Raw genomic sequence first — 24,118 nt, forward strand, 5'->3', positions numbered from 1 at the left:
CCTGAGCCAGGCTCTTGTGACTCAGGGGAGGCCTGGGAGACTAAAGCTTTTCTACAAACAAGAGGCAGGCAGAGGACATGGTGGGGAGGGGTCTGTCCCAGGAAGGGCCCCATAGGATCCTGCTTGGTTACAGTTCACTCTCTCTTGGTAGCGTCCCAGCTCAGCCTCTGATTGCTGTGTCTGGTGGCTCAGAATTATCTGGCTGTGTCTCATTTAGCTGAGCACCCCTGGTGCCAGGTGCAGCCTCGGAGCTTACACTGGCATCTGGCAGCCCGGGCTGAGCAGAACAGATCAGGACACAAGGAGCCAGATCACCTGGATTCAGCTCCCTGCTCAGGTGCTTTGTGGGACCCTGGGCAAGTTCCTTAACCTGTCTGTGCTGTAGTTTCCTCAGTTGGAAACGCGAAGCCAGGCATCCTCCAAGCTAGTCCTCACCTGCAAGGTGGGTACTATTCCCAGATTACAGATGAGGACATTGGGGTGTGGAGAGAGTGAGTGCTTTGCCCTCAATCGTGCATCTGATAAGCAGTGATGCTGGGATGAGGGTGAGTAGGGAATGGAGCCCGCCTCTGACTTCTGTTTTCTGATCTTTCTATAGTGAGTCAGGCAGTTGCACAGGTGGCCTCCAAAATGTTCTGTCAGCTCCAGAGATACCCTCCAAGGGAAATCTGCTGTATTTCAAGCTGCCACAGGAACCTGCTTAATTTAAGCCTAAAAATTAAGCTCTAGAAAGGTTCAGAAAATCCTCAGGCAAGCAGCCTGAGCCTCGGTTTCCTCCTCTGTGAAATGAGTCTGTTATTAGTAGCCTATCTCCTGGGCTGATGGAAGGATTCATTTTGGCGATGGCTAACATTTATTGAGCACTTAGCTTAAGCCCTCCCTGAAGGACCCAAGGCCTTGAGCTGGGGCCCCCGTGGTTTCTCTGGAGCAGAAACCGTGGCGGGAGGGAGAGGATGTCTCCATCCCATGGCCAGTTGTATCTAAGGAGATGCTGAACTAAGGCAGTGGGGACAGAGGAAGCCCAAGGTAAATTCATTCATTCCACAAACATTTGCATGTCTGCTGCTGCATACCAGGCCCTGCTTATCCACTAGTGGATAAGATAGAGCAAGTAAGTCCTTGTCTGCCTGGCGGATACAGACGTTAACCATCAATTTAAGAATAATGATGAGAAGTGCTACAAAGAATGCGGGGCACTCTTACAGGCTGTGACCCCTGGTCAGGGGGTCGAGGAGGCCTTCCTGAGGCAGAGGGGCTGAGCTGAGACCCAGGAAGAGAGGATTTGCCTGGGTAGGGAGGTGTTAGAGGCTATGAGACCCACAGGATTTATAGAGGAAGGAACATGGAGGTTTCAGGAATGGAGAAAAATCCAGGCGCAGCCAAAGGGAGGGTGCTGAGTGACGTCCGGGGCTGTGCTGTGAGTTTATTTTTAGTTGGTTACATAACAAAGTTAGTTAAATGGTACATATTTCTGGAAATTGAAGAACATCCTTCCTGATGCATATTAGCCCTTCCAGGGCTGGTTGAGACAAGTGAGGCTAGGGGCTTTCAGGCTGGGAACAGTGCTGACTCCACTGCTGGGTACCCCCCCGCCCCCTTCCTCACTGTATCTGCAAAGGCTTGGATGGCTGCCTTCGAGCCCTGCCCTGCTCACAGCTGCTCGGAGGTGGTATTCATCACCTCCCAAGGGTCTCTTCCTGCTCGGCTCCGCTAGCCATCTGTCCGTCCGCCTGGGCTGCCCACCGTGCCTCTCGTCCAGTTCCTCCTCCCGCGGCCTGGTGCCCGTGATGCTGAGACAAAGGCCCGCCCTGGCTCCCAGGGTTTACAGGTGCTGGTGGTGAAGTGCACAGTCCACCGTAGCCCTGATTCTACTCTGCTCTAACTCTTCGTTCTTCTATTTTTTAGACCATACGACAAAAAATTTTAGATTTCTTAAACCCCTTGACAGCCCATCTTGGAGTTCAGCTGACAGCAGCTGTTGCAGCGGTGTGGGGCAGGAAGAAAGTGAAACGCCACAGTAAGACAAAGGTAAAGCCAGAAATGAAAGCAGTAACTAACTTACTCTGACAAAATACCAGAGGGTCATGTGTGATCAAAGGTGACTCCAGGGCTTCCCTGGTGGCGCAGTGGTTGAGAGTCCGCCTGCCGATGCAAGGAACACGAGTTCGTGTCCCGGTCTGGGAAGATCCCACATGCCGCGGAGCGGCTGGGCCCGTCAGCCATGGCCTCTGGGCCTGCGCATCTGGAGCCTGTGCTCCGCAACGGGAGAGGCCACAACGGTGAGAGGCCCACGTATCGCAAAAAAAAAAAGGTGACGCCAGAGGCTAACATGGGAGACTGGGGCAGTGGTTCCACTGTTTTATTTATTTTTTATTCTTTCATTTTTTATAATCTTTTCTTTTCTTTCTTTATTTTTGGCTGCTTTGGGTCTTCGTTGCTGCACGCGGGCTTTCTCTAGTTGCAGTGAGCAGGGGCTACTCTTTGTTGCCCTGTGTGGGCTTCTCATTGCTGTGGCTTCTCATGTTGCGGAGCACAGGCTCTAGGCGCGCGGGCTTCAGTAGTTGTGGCATGTGGGCTCAGTAGTTGTGGCTCGCGGGCTCTAGAGCTCAGGCTCAGTAGTTGTGGCGCACAGGCTCAGTTGCTCTGCGGCATGTGGGATCCTCCCGGACCGGGGCACGAACCCGTGTCCCCCTCATTGGCAGGCAGATTCTTAACCCCTGTGCCACCAGGGAAGCCCAGTTCCACCGTTTTAAATGCATGATGTACTCTAGCTGTGCCAGTTACAACTAGATGGGGTGTCGGGTGGGTAGGGAGTGGAGGCCATCTGCAACCTCTCTTTTCTCATCTTTCTGTAATGAGTAGATTGTACTTCTATTTAGCCTTTTTAATCTACTGTCTAATAGTTTGCTTACAAGAATGTACTTTGTGTGTATGTGTGTGTGTGTGTGTGTGTGTGTGGTACGCGGGCCTCTCACTGTTGTGGCCTATCCCGTTGCGGAACAGGCTCCGGACGCGCAGGCTCAGTGGCCATGGCTCACGGGCTCAGCCGCTCCGCGGCATGTGGGATCCTCCCGGACCGGGGCACGAACCCGTGTCCCCTGCATCGGCAGGCGGACTTTTAACCACTGCGCCACCAGGGAAGCCCGTGATAGCTTTTTTTTTTTTTTAAACTAATCTTTTTAAAGACTTTATCTTTTTAAGGCAGTTTTAGGTTCACAAGAAAATGAGAGGAAGGTACAGGGAGTTTCCATATTCCCCTGTCCCCGCACGTGCATGCCCTGCTTCCCCCAGCAGCCCCCGTCCTGGGATTACACTTGTCACAGTTGCTGAACCTACACTGACACGTCCATAATGTACATTCGGCTTTTTTAATTTATTAAAGTAATGCTTGTTCGTGATGGTCAAGAAAATTTAAATCATAGTATTCCTGCGCCCAGATTTCAGTGTGCATTTTGTCCATTCCTTCTCCACTGACTGGTCCATCACGAGGTCCTCCAGGAGCTTGGTTCACGTGCTTCTGCAAAACCAGCACGTACTTCTTCCCTGGTCCCCTCTGTCGACCATGCAGGTTCCTACCTGGTACCTCCCTCAGAGGGTCTGCCCCACCTGGACACTATCTCAGGGCCCAGCGTAGGCCCCTGTTCCCTGAGGAGGTGTGAGAGGCTGGTGGCCCAGGCCACCCACCTTAGCACTTGCTGGTGCTTCCAGGCGAGAAACCTGATACTTGCAAGTGCATGTCACCACCCTACACGACATGCCTCCCTCACCTGGACTTGCCTGCCACAGGCAGCTCGCGTGAACCTGATTTACCTGTTTTTCTTGCTGTCCTCATACTTTGGGGGCTGTCTCGATATCAGCCTGTTTCCTCCCAGTTAAACGTATCTGTTTGTACAATGCTTCCTCAGCTTGAACATACCAGAGAGACTGCCCATCATCAGCTCCACGTTTTATTCCTTATTTGTATCAGATACTGATTAGGTTACAGTGATTAAATGCTAACCTCACTCTTCATTCCCACCAGTAGAGTCCATTACCCAGTTTTCATTTAAATATTTCTTTAAAAGATTAAAACAAATCTCTTTTTCCAGGAGCAAGTATTATAGAGTACTTTCTGTGCATCATTCTTACTCTTGTTTTCTCTCTGTGAGCCTTAAAGGAATGACTTTTTTCTCGGCAGATCGTCCCGGCGGCCAGCGCGTCCCAGCTGACCCTCGTGGACCTGATCTGTGCGCTGAGCACCCTGCAGACCGACACGGTGCTGCACCTGGTGAAGGAAGTGGTGAAGAGGCCGCCGCAGGTCCTAGGGGACGAGGTCAGGAGCCTGGGGACCCTCAGAGGAACGCAGCACTCTCTCTAACTCCACGTCTTATAAACTGTGTTTGGGAGGGAAACAGAGGTTACAGCAGCAACTCGGAATTCGGGGGCTGTAAAACGAAGGTGTTCTTACCGGGCTCTGCGGAGATCCATGAAATGTGCTTCATGGGCTCCTGTTTTGGGGTGCAAGCCACTTGAGGTGAAGGACGGACTTCCACCCTTACATCCCACTGCAGGGTGCTCTGCCCGGTAGTGGTTCAAATCGAATAACTCTGTTAGAAAGAAGAAATATCACTTGCCTCAAGGAACTTGCAGCTGAAAGGGCGTCAGAGTTAAACAAAGCCAGACACTAGTTAAAGGTGGAAAAGACTGATTTTATTTAGTAACTACTGCAGCAGGGGAAGGAGTTGTGCTCTGTTCCAGTTTGTGCAGAGGTGAGTGGGTAGTTTAAGCAGAGAATGAAGAGCGGGGAGGGTGAATAAGCAGGGGCTTCAGCAAAGTCAGGGGAGAGGAAAGTTACAAACAAGCAAGAAGGGGGTTGGTGGATGTAATTAGGCCATCGGGGTTTGCTGACTGTAAAGTACAAGGTAGGTTCCTGTGCTCCCTTGGAGACTGGGAAACAGGGGCCCTATCTTTCTTGATGATGGTATTTCAGAGGGATGGCTGCCAGGTCCTTGAGAAAGACATCCCTGGGTTGTAGGAGATACATATACATCTCACAAGGGACAGAGGATTTATAACTGTAAGCTTTTCTTAATAAATGCTCAAAGAAAGGGAGGTCAGGAACCTATCAAGAGTTGGCTAAACACACAGCAGATTCCTTCGGAAGCCTTGAGCTTTCTTTCTTAGGCAGGCATTTTAAGGGGGTTGAGGTCATCCCCCTAGGGACGTGGCCTTGAGCTGCTGGGAACCTGTTGGGACATCCCTGTTGGCACAGTGGTTAAGAATCCGCCTGCCAATGCAGGGGACACGGGTTCGAGCCCTGATCCAGGACGATCTCACATGCCGTGGAGCAACTAAACCTGCGAGCCACAACTACTGAGCCCGTGTGCCACAACTACTGAAGCCCATGCTCTGCAACAAGAGAAGCCACCGCAATGAGAAACCCGCGCATCGCAACGAAGAGTAGCCCCTGCTCGCTGCAACTAGAGAGAGCCCGCATGCAATGAAGACCCCATGCAGCCAAAAATAAATAATAAATAAATAAATTTAAAAAAGAAAAAGGCTAGGAAATTGTAAATACAGACTCTACAGTCTGACATAAGCATCTCAGGATTTGGGCTCTCCTCAGAAACATAATTCTCAGTTTTTTCTTGCATTTTCAGTAAAATGTTTTCAGGAGGGCAGGAGAGAGCGGGGAGAGGGAGGGAGAGAAAGAGAAAGGGACTGTTGAGTAATGGGAGATATATTAGAAGCTCTGGAATCTAATGATTAACCCTGTCATTGATTACCTCATTCATTGATTGTTAAAAAAATTGGAGTGAGAATATTGAGGAATTCCCCAAAATTGCTTGTGACCAAGGGCCAGATTCTTGTACCATTTCTTTTACTGTTGGAAAGCAAAAATATTATAGGAGGAAGAAAAACTATACGATTTAAAATTCAAAAAAAAGGAGAAGAAAAAGAAGAGGGTTCAGAGGAGCCTGACTAGGTCAAGGAGAGCATCTTTGTCAACGGGCGAGTTAAAAGTCTGCGTAATTTTTACAAAGGTACAAAATACACGTCAGAGGACTTGACTCATCCTGGACGTGCTGAGAAAGAAGAGATTTCATCTGGCTGCAGGGAAGGCAGTGGCCTTTGAAGGGCGACGTGATTGAACCACAAAGCTCTTACAGGTTTTCTGCCCAGTTTCGAGGGGAGCACCTTTTCATTTATACACAGTGACTTGGCAACAGACCAGACCGTGTGGTTTAACAGTTTCCTGCCTGAGAGATTTTTGGTTTTACCAAAGCAGACCTCTTCGCTGAAAGTGTTGGAGCTGTTTTGTTCTTAATTAATTTGATAGAAAGCAGGGATTTGTTCCAACTTTGAAATAATTGCCTTCTCTTAGGTAATTTAAAATTACACAGTTAGGAACAATTTAAGAATAATTCCCTAAGTGAAAATTAAGGGAGTGGACCAAGTGATTTTGCTAAAAAATAGTTTTAATCCAACAGTTATTTGTACGCCAGGGTTCATAACAGCATGAATCGCAATAGCCAAAAGGTAGAAACAACCCAAGTGTCCATGGATGAATGGATAAACAAAATGAGGTCTGTACATGCAATGGACTGTCTATCGTTCAGCCTTAAAAAGGAATGGAAAAAAAAAAAAAAAAAAAGGAATGGAATTCTGACACATGCTGTACCGTGGATGAACCTTGGCAGCATTATGCGAAGGGGAATAATAGACAGTATTATTGTATACTGTCTATACTGGACAGTATACTGTCCAGAAGGACAGTATTATATGATTCCACTTATCTGAGGGACCCAGAGTAGTCAGCTGCATAAAGACAGAAAGAAGAATGATGGTCACTAGGGACTGCGGGGGAGGAGGGAATGGGTGTTAATGGGGACAGAGTTTCAGTTTGGGAAGATGAAAAAGTTCTGCACATGAATGGTGGTCATTGTTGCCCAACAATGTGGATATACTGGATGCCCTGTACACTTAAAAATGTTTAAAATGGTAGATTTTGTCAAGTATATTCTACCCAAATAAAAAATTTTTACAGCAAATAAAAGACATCTTCTTTTTAGATATTAAGGTCATAACACTACGGGTGGTGAACAAAAGCTAAACCTTGGAATCAGAGATGTGTTCAGCCATCCTCACCCCAGAGTGAGAAAGCTGACCAAGAATACCTTTAGCAGTTTTGGCTATGCCTGCCTTGGAGGAGAACTCCCCACTTGAAGCTCTTCCTCTGAAAGGCATGTGGTACAGGGGCACCGTCTGCAGAAGTGTCCACGCTGGGAAGGCCACTCGGGGCTTCTAACCAGTCAGTTACACTCGGGGCTCTGGTCCTCTTCCTTCATGCCACGCGTTTATTGAAAATCAAGTCTGCATCGTAGTGGGGAGTCCTAAATAGTTGACACTGTCCCTGCCTACGGTCAGCCTGTATTCTCGGTGGGGAAAGAAGATAAGGCAGCCTACAGATGTACACTGTGAGGCCAGATTATGGAACTGGCCACGCGCTTAAACAGTCAGATGTAAGATGGACACGGGCAACTTCATGGCATCTGTCGGACGTCTGCCCCCAGTCTCCCAAATGCCTGGTAGTCTTGTTGCCTTTTACTCTTGAATGTAAATGTTAAAGCAATGGACCCTGAAGAGAGGGAGCAGGGTGGTGGAGGCGGGCAGCGGCAGCGGCAGGTCCTGGGTGGATTGGCATTTATATCTCTGAGCAAGTCTAGCTGGCAGGAGATTGATCTTCCACGCTGCGGGTCCGTCCCCACGGATGGGGTTACAGCTGCAGCCATGGGGGAGCTGGCCCTGCAACAGCTTTACACACAGAGCAGGCTCTTTCAGGTTTTGTTCCTTCATGTTACTGGGATTTCTGCAGACACCTGCAACTCCTGGGCTTAAAAAATAAAAAAACCTAGATGTCGTCTGGCTGAGTGGTTTTTGGCGTTTTGAATAGCAAAATTACATTTTGTGGTTAGTTTCGTTAATTGGCTCGACTTCTATAACTTCGACAAATAGCCTTTTACAAGCAAGAAGGGAAAAAATGTGTGTCTTGAAGCCTATTTCTAAGTAGTTCCAGCCGTTTGGGATTTAGGGAAGTTGTCTGGGCTGTTTGAGGGAATTCCTGGAGCTAAGAATTCAAATTTGGCATTGTCTCTCAACTGTAGTTCCCGAGGGCCAACTTTGGCCACCAACTTTGTGTTTGGGGGGAGGTTCAGTTATAATGCCATATCTTCCCTAAATACTTGTTAAAAGCCTGGAATGGGAAGTAGGTAAACATAAAGGGAATGACTCTGGGAGTCTGATGAGAGGGGCACTAATGATTTGGGACCTCATAGGATACATTTGTTTTTGTTTCACTTGGGGGATACTTTCTATTATTATATTTGAAAGACTCTAGCTGCAAACATTTGCTTTGTTAGGATATAGAATCTGTTTCATTTCTGTATTTGAATTCTTTTTTAGCCTTATTTCCTACCAACTTGGAGTAATTAGCTTTGCTTTAATTTTCAGAAATCGCCCCTCGTGGATGTCCCTGTGTTGCAGTTTTGCTATGCTTTCATCCAAAGGTAATGCAGCCCCTCAAAGACGTTTCTCAATTATAGATGCTATTGCAATGATTATAAATAATTCCTCTGATTGTATTTCCATTTTTTCTTTTAACTGAAGTATCATTGATTTACAATGTTGTTAGTTTCAGGTGTACAGCAAAATGGTTCATATATATATATATATATATATATATAGGAATATATATATATTCTTTTTCAGATACTTTTCCACTATAGGTTATTATAAGATATTGAATATAGTTCCCAGTGCTATTGTTTATTTTTTTAAGACTTATTTATTTTTAAATTAATTAAATAATTTTCCTGCGTTGGGTCTTCGTTGCTGCACGCAGGCTTTCTCTAGTTGAGGCGAGCGGGGGCTACTCTTCATTGCGGTGCACGGGCTTCAGTAGTTGTGGCTCGCGGGCTCAGTAGTTGTGGCTCGCAGGCTCTAGAGCGCAGGCTCAGTAGTTGTGGCTCACGGGCTTAGTTGCTCCGCGGCATGTGGGATCTTCCCAGACCAGGGCTCGAACCCGTGTCCTGTGCATTGGCAGGAGGATTCTTAACCACTGTGCCACCAGGGAAGTCCCTTATTATTTATTTATTTATTTTATTTATTTTTGGCTGTGTCAGGTCTTTGTTGCGGCACGTGGCATCTTTCGTTGTGGCGTGCGGGCTTTCTCTAGTTGTGGCGTGCAGGTTTTCTTTCTCTAGTTGTAGTTCGCAGGCTCCAGGGCACGTGGGCTCTGTAGTTGTGGTGCGAGGGTTCCAGAGTGCATGGGCTCCGTAGTTTGCGGCACACAGGCTCTCTAGTTGAGACGTGCAAGCTCAGCAGTTGCGGCGCTCGCTCGGGCTTAGTTGCCCTGCGGCATGTGCGATCTTAGTTCCCTAACCAGGGATCGAACCCACGTTCCCTGCATTGTAAGGCGGATTCTTTACCACTGGACCACCAGGGAAGTCCCTGTTTATCTATTTAATATAGAGTAGTGTGTACATTTTAATCCCAAACTCCTCGTTTATCCCTCCCTGCCACCCCCCCCCCCATTGTGTTTCTTGATTACTGGAGAGGCTTAGTTCAGGAAGTATCTGAATGGTGTCCTTATTTCCTCTCGAGGCATGGGAATACCCTGAGGATTTTCCTTTTTCTTTCTGCAGAGATCAAATCTGACATTTTAAAGTCTGGGTGCCATAGCTTAAATACTTACATCAGCAAAGCTTTACGTGAGGCCTGGTAAACTTTAGAAGAACCAGTTTGCATTAAATTGATACCAAAAAAGGAGGGGGGATTTTAAGGACCTCTTTTAGAAAAAGGAGAAGGGATTATTTTTGGTGCTGTCCTCAATGCTTTGCCATGTTTTCTGCTGGATGGCTTCTGCGTGGGTTTACTATGCTGAATATCCGCATGCAGGGGTCTCAGCTATAGGAGTCCCCCAGGTGTTTCTCCATGGGTAGAAAGGACGCTTTGCTGGGCCTCGTGCAGATCTTATGACAGGTCCCGGGTGCGGCTCCCGGACCCCTCCATCGTGTGGGGTGTTCTCGGCCGCAGTAAGGAGGGTGAAGGGAGTGTAGCCCCCTCTCAGGGAAGCCTCAGTATTCTCACGTATCTCAGGGGGTTCACAATAAGTACATCTGACCACCAGCTGCAAGCTCCCTGGTTAACAAGTTCATGTTCCATGGTTATTCCTGAGGTGGCAAGAAGGGTCATAGTCCCAGGAGTCCCTGGGTCTAGGGTTGAGCTCAGACCAGCTGTTCATCCTTCACCACAAGCATCCCTGTACTTCTTTCCTGCAGGAGGTAAAGATGAGCTGGTCCTTTCTCTTGGTAACTAATGTGAATTATATCACTAGCAAGCGCCTGTTGCAGGGGCCGAAGTGATATCTGAGCCTTCCCAGCAGCTGCAGGAGCTGCGGCCTCCTTTTACAGAGGAGGCCCTGCCCAGGTCAGTCAGGAGGCAGTAAGTCAGGGACGAGGACTTGAACCTGGGGCCCTCTGGCTGCGGCCAAGCTCTGCCGTTTGTGCTGTGCAGCCTCGCTCCGTAGCCATAATCCGAGTCCTTGTTTTCCTGAGGCCTGACCTTGCCCTCTGTGACCTTCTGATGGTTGACTCTGTGTTTCCAGCGACGTCAGAGAGGCTGAATGGTAGAGCCAGACAGGCCCAGAGATCAGACAGTCCTCTAGCTCCAGGCTTTCACGTTATAGACGAGGAAACCAGGGGCATCTGACCTGTCAGCAGGGTTGCAGGTCTCCAAACTCCAAGTTCTTGGCAGAATACCAAAATTTAGCTTGTGTGTATTGTAATTTAAAAAAGAGCAAACAGGTCAGGCGGGTATGCCATCTTCCTGTGCTTTCCAACCACCCGGATCTAAAATGTGCTTATAAGTAACATTTTGTTTTGACCTGTTCAGGGTTGGATATTTTTTCTTTCTTTCTTTCTTTCTTTTTTTTTAAATAGTGCCGAAGCAACAGCCTTGCAAGCGAACTTCCCTTCGCTGTTGGGTGTGTTAAAGGAGTCCGTGCAGTTGAATCTCGCTCCCCCTGGTTATTTTCTGCTTCTCAGGTACCGTGTCCCTGCACTCACGTCACCGTACTTTTCTTCGGGAACATGTTTTTATTTCTGCCGCGTTCTCGGTCTGAAGCTGATTGTCTCTCAACAGCATGCTGAACGACTTTGTCACAAGAACTCCCAACCTGGAGAGCAAGAAGGATCAAAAAGATCTGCAGGTCTGTAAGTGCAAGTCTGGCAGGCTGTTACTGTCCCAAGAGTATCGCCCGCCTTTAGAGGGTCTCACTGGAGATAGTAAACATTGGGCAGAACCAGATCTTAGATTTGCATTTGTTCCCACATCTGATTCCCTCCGTTACTGTCTTTAGAGGACTCTGTACAATCTCCTGATGAAGGTTCTCGTATTAGACTTGACCAGTCGGCCGTGCAGTTTACAAGGCACCCTCTCGCTTCCCACTGTACACAGATGTATGCGGACTTACTCTGCAGCATGATTGGAACAATATGTCTATCTTTATGCATAGCTTCCTTTCCTTAGAACCTTCCCCCATCTTTTTAAAGCAATATAGACCCACAGGAAATTTCAGAAACACTGAAAAACAAAAGTAAAACCCACCCATAGGAGAAGGAAAATCTTCTCCTTTGAGTAGAATGCCAACTATCAGTAATACATAGATGGGGCTTCCCTGGTGGCACAGTGGTTTAGAGTCCGCCTGCCGATGCAGGGGACACGGGTTCGTGCCCCAGTCCAGGAAGATCCCACGTGCCACGGTCCGGGAATATCCCACAGGCCGCGGAGTGGCTGGGCCCGTGAGCCATGGCCGCTGAGCCTGCGCGTCCGGAGCCTGTGCTCTGCAACAGGAGAGGCCACAACAGTGAGAGGCCCGCGTATTGAAAAATAAATAAATAAATAAATAAATAAATAAAATAATAATACATAGAAGTAATGAAGGAGTTAGAAAAGTCACTATTTTGCAACCATTATAATCCTTGAGTGAGGAGCTTTTTGAGTCAAAGCCTTTAAACTGGGTTGTGTAGTTTATGGCTTTGGTGATATTACTGCTAATCGTTGTGATCCCTGGTGTTTGTGAAATATCTGTCCAGTTCCTGATTCTGAGGCACTAGAGTTCTGCGTAAAGCACAGTGACTCCTTTGGCTCAACCGGTAGAGAAGAAAGCATCACTCAAGGGCAAGTACTGCAGCCCAGCCCTTGGGTAACACCTCCTGCACTCACCTGGAAACCCTCCCCCTTCCATGGGCTGTTGCCTGCCGTGGCCCCTCCGTTTCCAGTCCATCGGCCGGACTGTGGCCACAGGCGCTACCGCAGCTGGTGCGGCTCGCTCTGCTTCTGTTCGTCAGGGGACCGCTGGGCCTCTGCTTCCACCCCAGGATGTCCCAGCCTCCCTGACACTGACTCCTTCCTGCTGTTTCCAGGCACCCCAACTTCTTTCCCATCCATTCACTGCACTTGAAATGGGAGCTCTTCTAAGTCCTCAACCCCTTTTCTTGATCTTCTTTTAAGAATTGATTTTATTGAAGTAGAGTTGATTTACAGTGTTAATTTCTGCTGTACAGCAGAGTGACTCAGTTATTGCATATATATATATCCTTTTTCATATTCTTTTCCGTTATGGTTTATCACAGGATGTTGAATATAGCTCCCTGTGCTATACAGCAGGTCCTTGTTGTTTATCCATCCTGTATATATAATACTTGGCATCTGCTAATCCCAAACTCCCACTCCATCCCTCCCCCACCCCACCCACCTTGGCAACCAGAAGTCTGTTCTCTACGTCTGTGAGTCTGTTTCTGTTTCGTAGATAAGTTCATTTGTGTCATATTTTAGATTCCACATAGAAGTGATGGCAAATGGTATTTGTCTTTCTCTGACTTACTTCACTCAGTGTGATCATCACCAGGTCCATCCATCTATTCTGGTCCTTCCTCGCCACCGTCATCCACCCCACACCTCTGCCCAGGTGCACCGCGGACAGTTCCCGCGGGTGCACCCCCCCCACTTGCCACCGGCAGGCAGACGTTCTCTTGCTTCATGCCTGAACACAGCTGCCGGGCTCGTAGTGGAAGTCAGGACTGTTCAGTTCTCAGACGTCAGGGACGTACAGCCCCTCTTACTTGGCAACGCTTGATGATACCCGCTCAGTGTTTCTACCTCTGTCCCAGATACTTGACCAAATTCGTTCCTCATGAAACTCCTGATTCGGATGACTCCTCTCTTCACCCTCGAGTCAATTTAATTTGTGCAGTTTTGTTTCTTGTATTATTTAAAGATGCATTTCTAGCAAGAATCCACGGTCCTAAAGAAACCGGAAATCTAATCTGCCAAACGCGTTGTGCCGCTGTGACTTCCTATGTCTCTGTTTTACCCAAGTTGGCCAGAGAGTAGCCTGAGCCACGAGTGGCTGTTGAGCCCTTGAAATGTGGCTTGTCTGAACTGAATGTGCTGTAACTGTAAACACACAGCAGATTTCAAAGACTTAACAAAGAATGCATAACCTCACTAACAATTTTATATTGATTATATGTTGATACTCTGTTGGATATATTGTGTTAAACATTATGAACTTGTTTCTTCTTTTAATGTAGCTCCTAGAAAACTTGGTATTACCTGCATGGTTCACAGCTGCAGCTTGCATTATATTTATATCGGATGGTGGTATTTTAGGCACTTAAGATTCTTTTCCTTAACTAACTTCCTTTCCTCTTTCTCCTGACTACTCTCAGGAAGTCACTCAAAAAATTCTAGAAGCTGTCGGGAACATTGCTGGCTCTTCCTTGGAACAAACAAGCTGGCTGAGCAGAAACCTGGAAGTGAAGGCTCGGCCTCAGATCTCTCTAGAAGAATCTGATGATGAGGAAGATTTACACGGTAGGTGTAGAAGGGTCAAAAAGTAATGCCCAATGCCCCCTAGTGGGTCTAGTTTTGCCTTAAAAGTAAACTGGCTTTACTTCTTACAACATACGTTGTATGTATACTGAACAATAGGATTCCATTGGAAGGGTCCCGAGTGGCCCATGCTACCGTGTTAAGCCCTCACTGAGCCGAGATGGGGGTCCAAGAGAGTAACTTCCCAAGGTAATTTGCACGGACTCAGTGATAGAAATCTGTGTGGGATAAAGAATAGGAGAATGTATGTTTTTCTTTTTGTGGAGCCGTGGAAAGAAAACTTAGTAAACCAGCTAACTATCGTCAGGCAGTTGATGTTGTATTTCATTTCTGGCCAACACACCCCTGCCTCTCGATGACCCTTGTGTTTGGTCATTGCCTGGGTGGTGGAGATTTTATCATGGAGGCCACACAGAGTAGACACAGCCCAGCCTTATAGTTAGTTACAGCTTCCTAGGAAAATGGTCTGGGGACTCTCAAAGGAGACTCATCTGTTCACTCGGAGGACCACTGATCAGCCAGATACTCCTGAGCAGTCTGAATTAAATGCAACAGGGTAGATTGTCAATTGCCGGTGCCCTAAAGACCGCCGGACGAATGTATCACCAAGCAAATCTCAGGTTACTAGACCTGCTGCAGTGAGGGAGAAACTTGGCTGGGTCATAGGGGTGTCTCAACTCTAGGGGAAGTTTGGGGAGGATATTTATAAGGTTGTAGGGCCTTGGCTGAGCTGTTTGTGGCAGATCTTTCCAGGTGGGGACTGGGGCAGAGTTAGTAATAAGATACCTTTGCATTGGTGGGCACAGCACTAGGCAAGGGTCCAGAAGTGGATGTTGATGAGATGCTGCTCGTTTTGATAAGTGAGCCACTTTAGTTGGTTGAGTTTTTCTTTCAGAATTAGGCATACCTTAGAGCAAGTAATTATTTTTGCAAGCTCTCAGTATTATTTAACACAGACAGGAAAGTATGCCCAGTCCCAGTGTCACTCAACACTGGACAAGAAAATCAGTTTGGTCTCAGTTTGTTTGTTTTTTTTTCTGGTACGTGGGCCTCTCACTGTTGTGGCCTCTCCCGTTGTGGAGCACAGGCTCCAGACACACAGGCTCAGCGGCCATGGCTCACGGGCCCAGTCGCTCCGCGGCATGTGGGATCTTCCCGGACCGGGGCATGAACCTGTGTCCCCTGCATCGGCAGGTGGACTCTCAACCACTGCGCCACCAGGGAAGCCCTGGTCTCAGTTTTATTAACACGAGCAAAAAAATTACATCTAAGTTCTCAGTCGGAACTACATAGCGCAGTGCCCACCACAAGGTCAGTGTTCAAAAGCTGCTAGTTCTGTCATATTTTATGACCTCTGTCATTATTGTTAGCGGTAGTTATATCAGCAGAAGCAAAGCTGAATTTGTGGTGTTTAATATACAAAGGAAGGTGTGTCAAGAAGTCTGGGCTCTATTCTCTTGCAAGTAAACGAAACCCACTTCAGGCGTGTAGAAACACAGCAGCACAAAACTTTCTGGCTCATGTACAGGAAAAGCCCAGGCATCTACATCTGGTTTTAGTCAGAGTGAGAGCTAGGTGTTCAGATGAAGTTCATCAAGTCTCATGCAAAGATTCCAGTTGGCTGTTCTGGGCCTGTCGCTGACCCAGAGGAGGACAGGAGAGGCTGGTGCCCCGGATCTCCAAGAAATGGGCTCCCACCCAAGAGAGGCTTCTCTTGCCAGGAGGAGGAAGGATGGTGTTAAGACAGACAGGCCATAGTACCCCCTCCATTACTTCTGCCATATTTGTTTGACAGCTAGTTTTGTGGTTTACATAAGAAAATAATTATACTTTACTCTGTAATGAAGATCCTATAGCTAGTATGCTATCATTTACTAATGTAAACCAACAATTATGCTTTCTCAGGCTGCAGTTATGATTATAGTTATGGTTCTAGGGGAAGAGAGCTCGTGCAGCTCCTTGGCCCATCTGCCCTCAGTCATTCCCGATGTAGGTACTGATACAGGGAGTAAACTGCTTCTCCACCCCCAGTGCAGCTGAGCTGTGCTGAGTCAGGTGTCATTGGGCCTGGCTTTTGTGCAGTAATTAAATTTAACCTCAAGACAATACTGTAGTAAAATGATTACCTGATTTTTATTTAAAAACGGAAAGCATAGAATTCCAAAGCTGGAGGTGATTTGGGGGCTCTCAATAAGACTTAATTAGCAAATGATAGAGTACCAAAAGGCTCTTTGGATCATACACTATATTTTGTTTCGGTCTTGAACAAACTAAGTATGCATACTGGCCGTCTAAATCCTGGAACAGAATGAGGCTTCACATGATGTGTTTCTCCACTTAGAGTTCTTCTGTGTGCAGTGCACGTGCAGGGTCTTTCCTGTATGTTTGTGTCTGGCGTGTGCCATGCACTGTGTTCTAGATGCAGCGGGGCCTCTGCTCTCGTGGTCGGGGGCCTGCGGGAGGTGATCGTCCAAAGTAAATTAACAAAGGTATCTTTCAACTCTTCTGGAAATCCAAAGTTACTCCAAAATGAAAGTCTTTTTTTTTTTAATGGGAGTGGGGCTGGGGGCCACTTCAGATGTTGCAGAACATGTCCCCAAGGAAGTGTCAGCTGTGCTGAGAAATACAAGGTAAGGGGGCAGCCATGCAAAGATCCGGGAAGGCGCTGCCCAGAGGGGATGGCGAGTCCTTGAGGTGGGAGTGGGCCAGGCCCAGGAAACCTGAAGATCAGCTTGGCTGGAGCCTAATGCATGGTCATGCAAGGTCAGGGCGAGAGCGGGGGTGGAAGGTTGTCCGGCTTGATGCAGAGCACACTTAAGAGCTTGGCCATCAGCCCGCTTGCTGTAGGAAACCATTAAAGTGTTTGGAGCAGTGACAGCATCTTATTGAGTTTTCAGAAAACATCAGTTTGGCTGCTGGGAGCAATGCGGGCTGCAGCAACCGAGAACAGAAACTGGGAGTTCAGTTAAAAGCATTTCATGGTGCTTTGGGCAAGAGAAGATGTTGGCTTAGAGGCACGCGCTCTAGAGAAAGGTGGACTGGTGGGAGTGCAGCGTCAACAGAACTTGCCGATGGATTGGAAGTGGTAGTTTAAAGGAAAAAAAGGCAAACAAGGATGACTTTGGGGTTTTTGTTGTTTGGTTGTTTGTTTGTTTTATTTATTTTTAGCCGCGTCGGGTCTTCATTGCTGAGCATGGGCTTTCTCTAGTTGCGGGCAAGCGGGGGCTACTCTAAGTTGCGGTGTGCGGGCACCTCGTTGTGGTGGCTTCTCCTGTTGTGGAGCACGGGTTCTGGGTGCACGGGCTTCAGTAGTTGTGGCTCGCGGGCTCAGTAGTTGTGGTTCGCGGGCTCTAGAGCGCAGGCTCAGTAGTTGTGGCACACGGGCTTAGTTGCTCCATGGCACGTGGGATCTTCCCGGACCAGGGCTCAAGCCCCGCGTTGGCAGGTGGATTCTTTTTTTTGTTTGTTTGTTTTTGCGGTACGTGGGCCTCTCACTGTTGTGGCCTCTCCCATTGCATGGCACAGGAAACACTCTCTGGAGTGTTTCCAGAAACACTGTGCTTCTGGAAAGTGCTTCTGGAAACACTCTCTTCTCATAGTTTCCATGACTCCATGTTCTCTTGGTTTTTCCCCCTACGCTGCTGACCTTTTCTGATTCCTTCCCAGACATCTCAGATGTAACACGTGCAAACCCAAGCTCCATCTCCCTCTCCAAAATGTTCTTGCTTCAGACTTTTCCACCTCAATCAATTGTTTAAACCAAAAACCAAAGTCATGGGACTTCCCTGGTGGCGCAGTGGTTGAGAGTCCGCCTGCCGATGCAGGGGACACGGGTTCATGACCCAGTCCAGGAAGATCCCACATGCCGCGGAGCGGCTGGGCCCGTGAGCCATGGCCGCTGACCTTGCGCGTCCGGAGCCTGTGCTCCGCAACGGGAGAGGCCACAACAGTGAGAGGCCCGCGTACCGCAAAAAGAAAAAACAAAACAAAACCGGAGACAAGGCAGAGAACACGGATATAAATGTTGCAGGTTAATAACGCATAGCGGCCAAACTGAGGGCGTTTCTGTTTGTTTACATTAATTTTCTAAATGAAATATGAGATGAGGTTACCAGCTGAGGAGGGACAGGTATCGATGGTTATGGAGGGAGGAGGTGAAAGAACTATGTTGGAGACTAGGAAAGCCAGCACAGCGCTGAGGGACATGGGGGAGGGTTATCTAGTAGCATCAGGTCATTTTTGAGTTGCAGGGTCACGAAGTAAAGTGAGATCTGTTTCAGAGTAGTCTGGTTCTCTCCAGAGCATTTAGCTGCACAGAACTACATAGGCAATCATTGGGTTTAGCCAGCTTTGCATTTTTCTAGGTGAGTGCTTCAGAGGGAGAGAGAAGCGAAAAAGTGAAGGATGTTTGCAAGGTGGACGATAGACCACGGGTGTGGGTGGGGATATAGAAAAGTGAAGACCTGGGGAGATTGATAGGTAGTTAGGGACGTGAACTCAGGGGGTTGGAGGCTTGTGCAAGGTTTCAGGAAATTGTCAGAGCAGCATTCCAGGAGTAAGTGAGCAGGAAAGGTAAGATGTGGTCACGGTAGGGCGCTGGAAATGGAGACTTTGGAAATTCATGAGGTCAAGGGTGTGATGGTGACAGTGGCTGGCTGAGCTGGAACAAAATAAAAGCTTGCTGGAAAAGAAAAGACTAAGGGGCTCAGAGGCCAGGATGTTAGAGGGGATGTTGAAGCTCCAAAAATGGTGATGAGAATAGAAGGGGGGAGGAAGACAGTGAGTTGGTGCTGATTTATTTGATCAAAATACCCAGATTCTTAGTTGCTGAAGTTGAACACGTTAGCAGAGAAGAATACGTAACATGTACGTATGTACAGAGTCAGTGTGAAAGGCGGGAGCTCATGACTCAAGTTCATCTGATGCTTTGGGGGCATAAATGGTGACCTACTGTCCTGATTAAAACACACATGCCTCTTTCAGGAGGTGCTGCTGCTGCTGCTTCAGCGATGGTGTCCGCGTCTGCCCCTTCGGTGTACAGCGTGCAAGCCCTCTCCCTCCTGGCAGAGGTACATATGCATCTGGCTTGTCATCCCCCCACAGAAGTGAGGCTTTGTGAGGGCGTTCATTCTCAGGGGCCAGGGCGCACGGGCTGCACCGTCCCGGGTGAGTTCATAAGCCAGAATTGACCTCAAGCTGCCCCGTGGAGTTTTCTTGTTAGGCTGTGTATACCCCGAGGACTAAATTTTGTATTGCCGCCTGCTTTAGGAGATTTCTGTTTTCTGGCGGTCCTGTCCTTGTAGGTTCTGGCATCCCTCCTGGACATGGTTTATCGAAGTGATGAGAAGGAGAGAGCGGTGCCGTTGATCTCACGTTTGCTTTACTATGTTTTTCCTTACTTACGCAATCACAGGTAACGCCACCTTCTCCATTGTACCCCACCCACGTGTGGAAAGGTAGCTTATGGGAAATGTGTCCAGCGGGGTTCCTTGCACCATCTCTGACCTGGGCCCTTTCCCCTTCCCACCCCTTTCAGTGCCTACAATGCCCCCAGCTTCCGGGCTGGCGCCCAGCTGCTGAGCTCTCTAAGCGGTTATGCCTACACGAAACGAGCCTGGAAAAAAGAAGTCCTGGAATTATTCTTGGACCCGGCCTTCTTCCAGATGGACACTTCTTGTGTGCAGTAAGAAATGCTGTCCTGATAAAAAAAGAAACATGCCCTGAGTCTTCAAGTGGAAAAGTGTTTGGGTTTCTGTAATTAATTCTCATTCCTGAAATGGAAGCAGAGCTAGCATCAACCCAAATCATAGGACACCACTCACAGGTTAACTGTGTATTTCTGGGAACAGAATTAAGTCTTCTAAAAACTACAAAGGTGGCTTTTTTCAATCAGGAGAAGAATTTCAAGTAAGAGAGCACATTTTTCCTGAAGAGCATTGCATGGGGTTCCAGTAGTACTTGGTCTAGTACTACTTTATCTTGTAATCACAAAATGCTTGACCAGCATTAAGATGATGGGGCTCCATGGTGACACTGCGGTGTCCTTATCCCACTTCTCGGCTTACACTCCCCGAGTCCTCACTGAGACCTTGAGGCTGGCCAGGCTCTGCGCGGGCATTGGAGATCCGTGGAATCACAAGCACGGGATGAACTAGCTGTGCCTTTTTCTAGGAGGTCAACAGAACCACTCGTAACTCTGCCCCTGGCTTGACTGAACAGGTCTTCATTAATGGCAGGGGGAGACGGTGGAGACTGATCAGCTTTTTTATGTGGGCTGAGGGTTTGCCCAGCCACCACCAGCGGCCATGGCTGTAATCCTGTTGCACTGTGGGGAACCCGTTGAGAACTAGTGGTATTTGTCTTCACAACCCCCATTCTTTCCATTAGCACAAGTGTATGGACATCATCTGTGTGAACACATTTAAGGGCAACCCTTGTGAAAGCCAAGGTACCTTGACAATTTGTGTTTTCTTTTATGGTGAGCTGGGGATTATTCATTATTCCCTATGTTAAGGTTATAAATGAAAAGCTTTTGCTTAACGTTTCCTTATATAAAAACTATTCATCCCTTTCACTAACTTTTCAGAAAGCAGTTTTTAATACATCTTAAAGGGACATGTTCTTTTCTTGATGCTTTTAATCAGACTGTCACCCTTTGCATATTTCATTAATTTTGCTTTTTTTAATATCCAGTTGGAAGTCCATTATTGACCATCTTCTGACTCATGAGAAAACAATGTTTAAAGATTTAATGAGTAAGTTCTTCTGTTTTGTGCACATAAGTCACACTTTAAAGGACCGATTCCTTTTGGTCACAATCAGCTTTTACCATGTATTTCAGAGCCCAGCTCAAACCTTTTTTAGTGCCATTTCAGCCAGAGTGTAATGTGATGTGCAGAATATGTCGGGACTACGTGAATGAGCCTTCCTATTTCCAGTCTTTTGACACGAATGCCTTCGACTACGTTTTTTGCAGTTTTATAGTGGAGAAAATACTTTTGAAAGTAATGATAAGTTGACCACAATTGGTTAGGAGTACTTTCCTGTACCTCATATCCTCTTCAAATACCCCATCCCTCAGTATCATGAAAGAAATAAGAACTTTCATAAATGTAAATACTTGAGTAACAACTGCATGCCCTTAATCAAGATCATGGTCTTTCACCAGGGAAGATAGGAATAGTAGGAATTTCTCATCACTTACCGCTCATTGTAGTGTTCTCACTAAATGGAACTTATTTGCTCTATTTATTCCAGCCATGCAGAGCAGTTCTTTAAAACTGTTCTCAAGTTTTGAGCAGAAAGCCATGCTGCTAAAGCGCCAGGCTTTTGCTGTCTTAAGTGGAGAACTTGATCAGTACCACCTTTACCTTCCTCTGATCCAAGGTAAGAAGGCCTGCCCTCCCCCAGCCCACCCCCCAAAAAAGAGACAGGCCCAGAGTGGCCGACATGGCTGGAAACCAGAGGGGCCCAGGGCAGGTGTTGGCGGAATGGTCAGACGTTAAATGAGTACTCAGCAGAGGTGATTGTAGAAGAACTTTGGAAATATATCAGTAAATCTGAAACTTTATTTTAAAAATCAGTTATTATGGGACTTTCCTGCTGGTGCAGTGGTTAAGAATCCACCTACCAATGCAGGGGCCACAGGTTCGAGCCCTGGTCTGGGAAGATCGCACATGCCACGGAGCAACTAAGCCCGTGCACCACCACTATTGAGCCTGCGTTCTGGAGCCTGTGAGCCACAACTACTGAGCCCACGTGCCACAGCTACTGAAGCCTGTGTGCCTAGAGCCCGTACTCCACAACAAGAGCAGCCACCGCAATGAGAAGGCCGCACACCGCAATGAAGAGTAGCCCCCGCTCGCCACAACTGGAGAAAGCCCGTGCACAGCAACGAAGACCCAACACAGCTGAAAATAACATAGAAATAAATACATTTTTTTTAAAGGCAAGACAAAAATCAATTATTATAATGCTATTATTTTTTAAATTTAAAAAAATATTTTTATTTATTTATTTTTGGCTGTGTTAGGTCTTCATAAGTTGTTTTTTAAAGTCTGGCTGTGCTTCTTGAGCACTGTCTCCTGCTGGATCCCTCCTGCAGTGTGGATACTAAGTGAGGCCAGTGACAGAGCAAGATTTTGGAGAAGTACCTGATTTTTCCTTAGCAGTCTTTTCTCTTCTTCATACTCGCGGTATTTGTCTGCCTCAAAAATGAATGATTGTGGATGTTATACGGTTTTAAAGGTTTTTCCCCCTCCTCATAAAATGTTGAGTTGGTGAAGTGAGCATTCTGTTTGAATTCATCCTCCTCCAAGATACAAAAGAACTCTCAAACAGGAATGTGTTTTCCTTAAGACACGTAGCCTAAATGGAATATAATAAAATAAACAAGCTTTTAAGAATTGTATTAAATATCATGAAGGCTAGTATAACAAACAATTTTACAAATATTAGAATTATGGTGTAAATCCTTTTGGGGGGCTCAGACTTATTAAAGTATAATTTACATACAGTTCTGGCTATACAGTTCTATGAATTTTGATAAACACATGTAGTCACGTAACCACCACTGCAGTCAAGATTCAGAACATTTCCATCACCCCAGAAAGTTCACTCGTGCCCCTCAGAAGGCATCTCCTCCCCTTACCTCCTGACCCTATCAACCACTGAATCTTCTTTCTGTTCATATAGTTTCATCTTTTCTGGAATGTCCTATAAATGTGAATGTGATTAGACAGTATATAGCCTTTGAGACTGGCTTCTTTTGTATTTGAGAGTCATTCATTCTGTTGTATTTATCAATAGCTTATTTCTCTTTATTGCTATTTACCTATAGTATTCCATTCTGTGGTTTGTTTACCAGTTCACCAGTTGAACATTCAGGTTGTTTCCACATAGAATTATGATATAAATCTCTTACTCTACCCTCTTAAAAAATGCTCTTATAAATATCTGTCGGCTCACAAAGCATGTGTTTTTCCTAAATATTTTTATTAATTCTCAGCCCGCGTCCCTACTTGATTAACCACTTGAAAGGTCTTAATTATTTTAGGTCAAAACATTAACAGCTTTCGCGGGTATTAATTATGACAGTATTTTATATTTGCAACAATGAAAATACCATTATACTTCTACTGACATAATTTCAGCCTGTAAAGTAGGTAAGGAGATGTTCATGACCTAACGTCTTGAATACTTAAAATGTATAAAAGTGAATCTTCAGATATTGACAAATCCTTACTTGAAATACTAGCAGGAGGCTGCTTAGATCAGAGGGTGGCCAGGAATGCCGTTAAAGGTGGTGGCAGCCCTCCAGAGACTTTGCTCAGTGCAGAGTCAAAGCTGAACTTCGTTGCATACTTACAGGATTTAAAGGGGAGAAAGAACAACAGGAACCACATTTCCTCTAGTTCACAGGCAGCATCTGTGATGGTGCTTTATGCACCTGGCCATCAGACAGTGGTCCAGAAGCACAGTGTGAAGTTCACTTTCTCAGCAGGAGAGAATGGTAGGCAGTGCATTGTACAATCCTTGCCATGCCTTCTCACTTTTTTTTTTTTTTTTTTTTTGCGGTACGCGGGCCTCTCACTGTTGTGGCCTCTCCCGTTGAGGAGCACAGGCTCCGGACGCGCAGGCTCAGTGGCCATGGCTCACGGGCCCAGCCGCTCCGCGGCACGTGGGATCTTCCCGGACCGGGGCACGAACCCGCATCCCCTGCATCGGCAGGCGGACTCTCAACCACTGTGCCACCAGGGAAGCCCCATGCCTTCTCACTTTGGGAGAAACACCTGCGCCTTCTCTCCCCCATGTCCCATCACACACTCTCCTAAAACCTGGGGTGAGGCCCAGAGAGCTAAAGAGACAGTATTAGATGTGTAGAACAAGAAGAGAACAGACAATGGCCTTTTTCAATCAGTGGTTTGGAGAATCTGACTATGGCAGGGTGTAAACACCCAATTCTGAGAAATCATGGCTCAGAGAGGGAGAGAGAAGTAGAGGCAACATAATATTATATACATACAACAGATATGAAAGTCAGCATTATGCTGACTTTAAATAGGAGGTAGTTTGGGGGCCCTTGGGGAAAGAGGAATTTCTCCAAATAAATACCCTCCACTTTGGATAGCTCAAGTGCTGTTTTTTTTTTTTTTTTTTTAAAAACTCCAGGGGGCTTCCCGGG

The 24,118-nt window shown here is 47.0% G+C and overlaps 1 protein-coding gene across 6 annotated transcripts in view; it reads left to right on the forward strand.

The window, feature by feature from the left end:
* Window positions 1–24,118, forward strand: part of DOP1B (DOP1 leucine zipper like protein B) — a 110,112-nt gene that overhangs the window by 74,662 nt on the left and 11,332 nt on the right. For 4 of the 6 annotated variants that reach the window (XR_003004965.1, XM_024758191.1, XM_024758192.1 and 1 more), the window contains 10 exons: window positions 1,906–2,028; window positions 4,178–4,312; window positions 8,491–8,546; window positions 11,182–11,248; window positions 13,773–13,917; window positions 18,919–19,004; window positions 19,239–19,348; window positions 19,472–19,618; window positions 20,629–20,690; window positions 21,193–21,321. Coding sequence is in view for 5 of the 6 variants with exons in the window: in XM_024758191.1 (XP_024613959.1) it covers window positions 1,906–2,028; window positions 4,178–4,312; window positions 8,491–8,546; window positions 11,182–11,248; window positions 13,773–13,917; window positions 18,919–19,004; window positions 19,239–19,348; window positions 19,472–19,618; window positions 20,629–20,690; window positions 21,193–21,321 (1,060 nt within the window). In the remaining variant the exon portion in view is untranslated. Of the gene's footprint in view, window positions 1–1,905; window positions 2,029–4,177; window positions 4,313–8,490; window positions 8,547–10,979; window positions 11,085–11,181; window positions 11,249–13,772; window positions 13,918–18,918; window positions 19,005–19,238; window positions 19,349–19,471; window positions 19,619–20,628; window positions 20,691–21,192; window positions 21,322–24,118 lie in introns of those variants that run through there. The other 2 variants (XM_024758196.1, XM_024758195.1) reach the window with 2 other exon arrangements.

The sequence above is a fragment of the Neophocaena asiaeorientalis genome, unplaced genomic scaffold (assembly GCF_003031525.2).
Source record: "Neophocaena asiaeorientalis asiaeorientalis breed wild unplaced genomic scaffold, Neophocaena_asiaeorientalis_V1.1 scaffold45, whole genome shotgun sequence".
Taxonomy (NCBI): domain Eukaryota; kingdom Metazoa; phylum Chordata; class Mammalia; order Artiodactyla; family Phocoenidae; genus Neophocaena; species Neophocaena asiaeorientalis.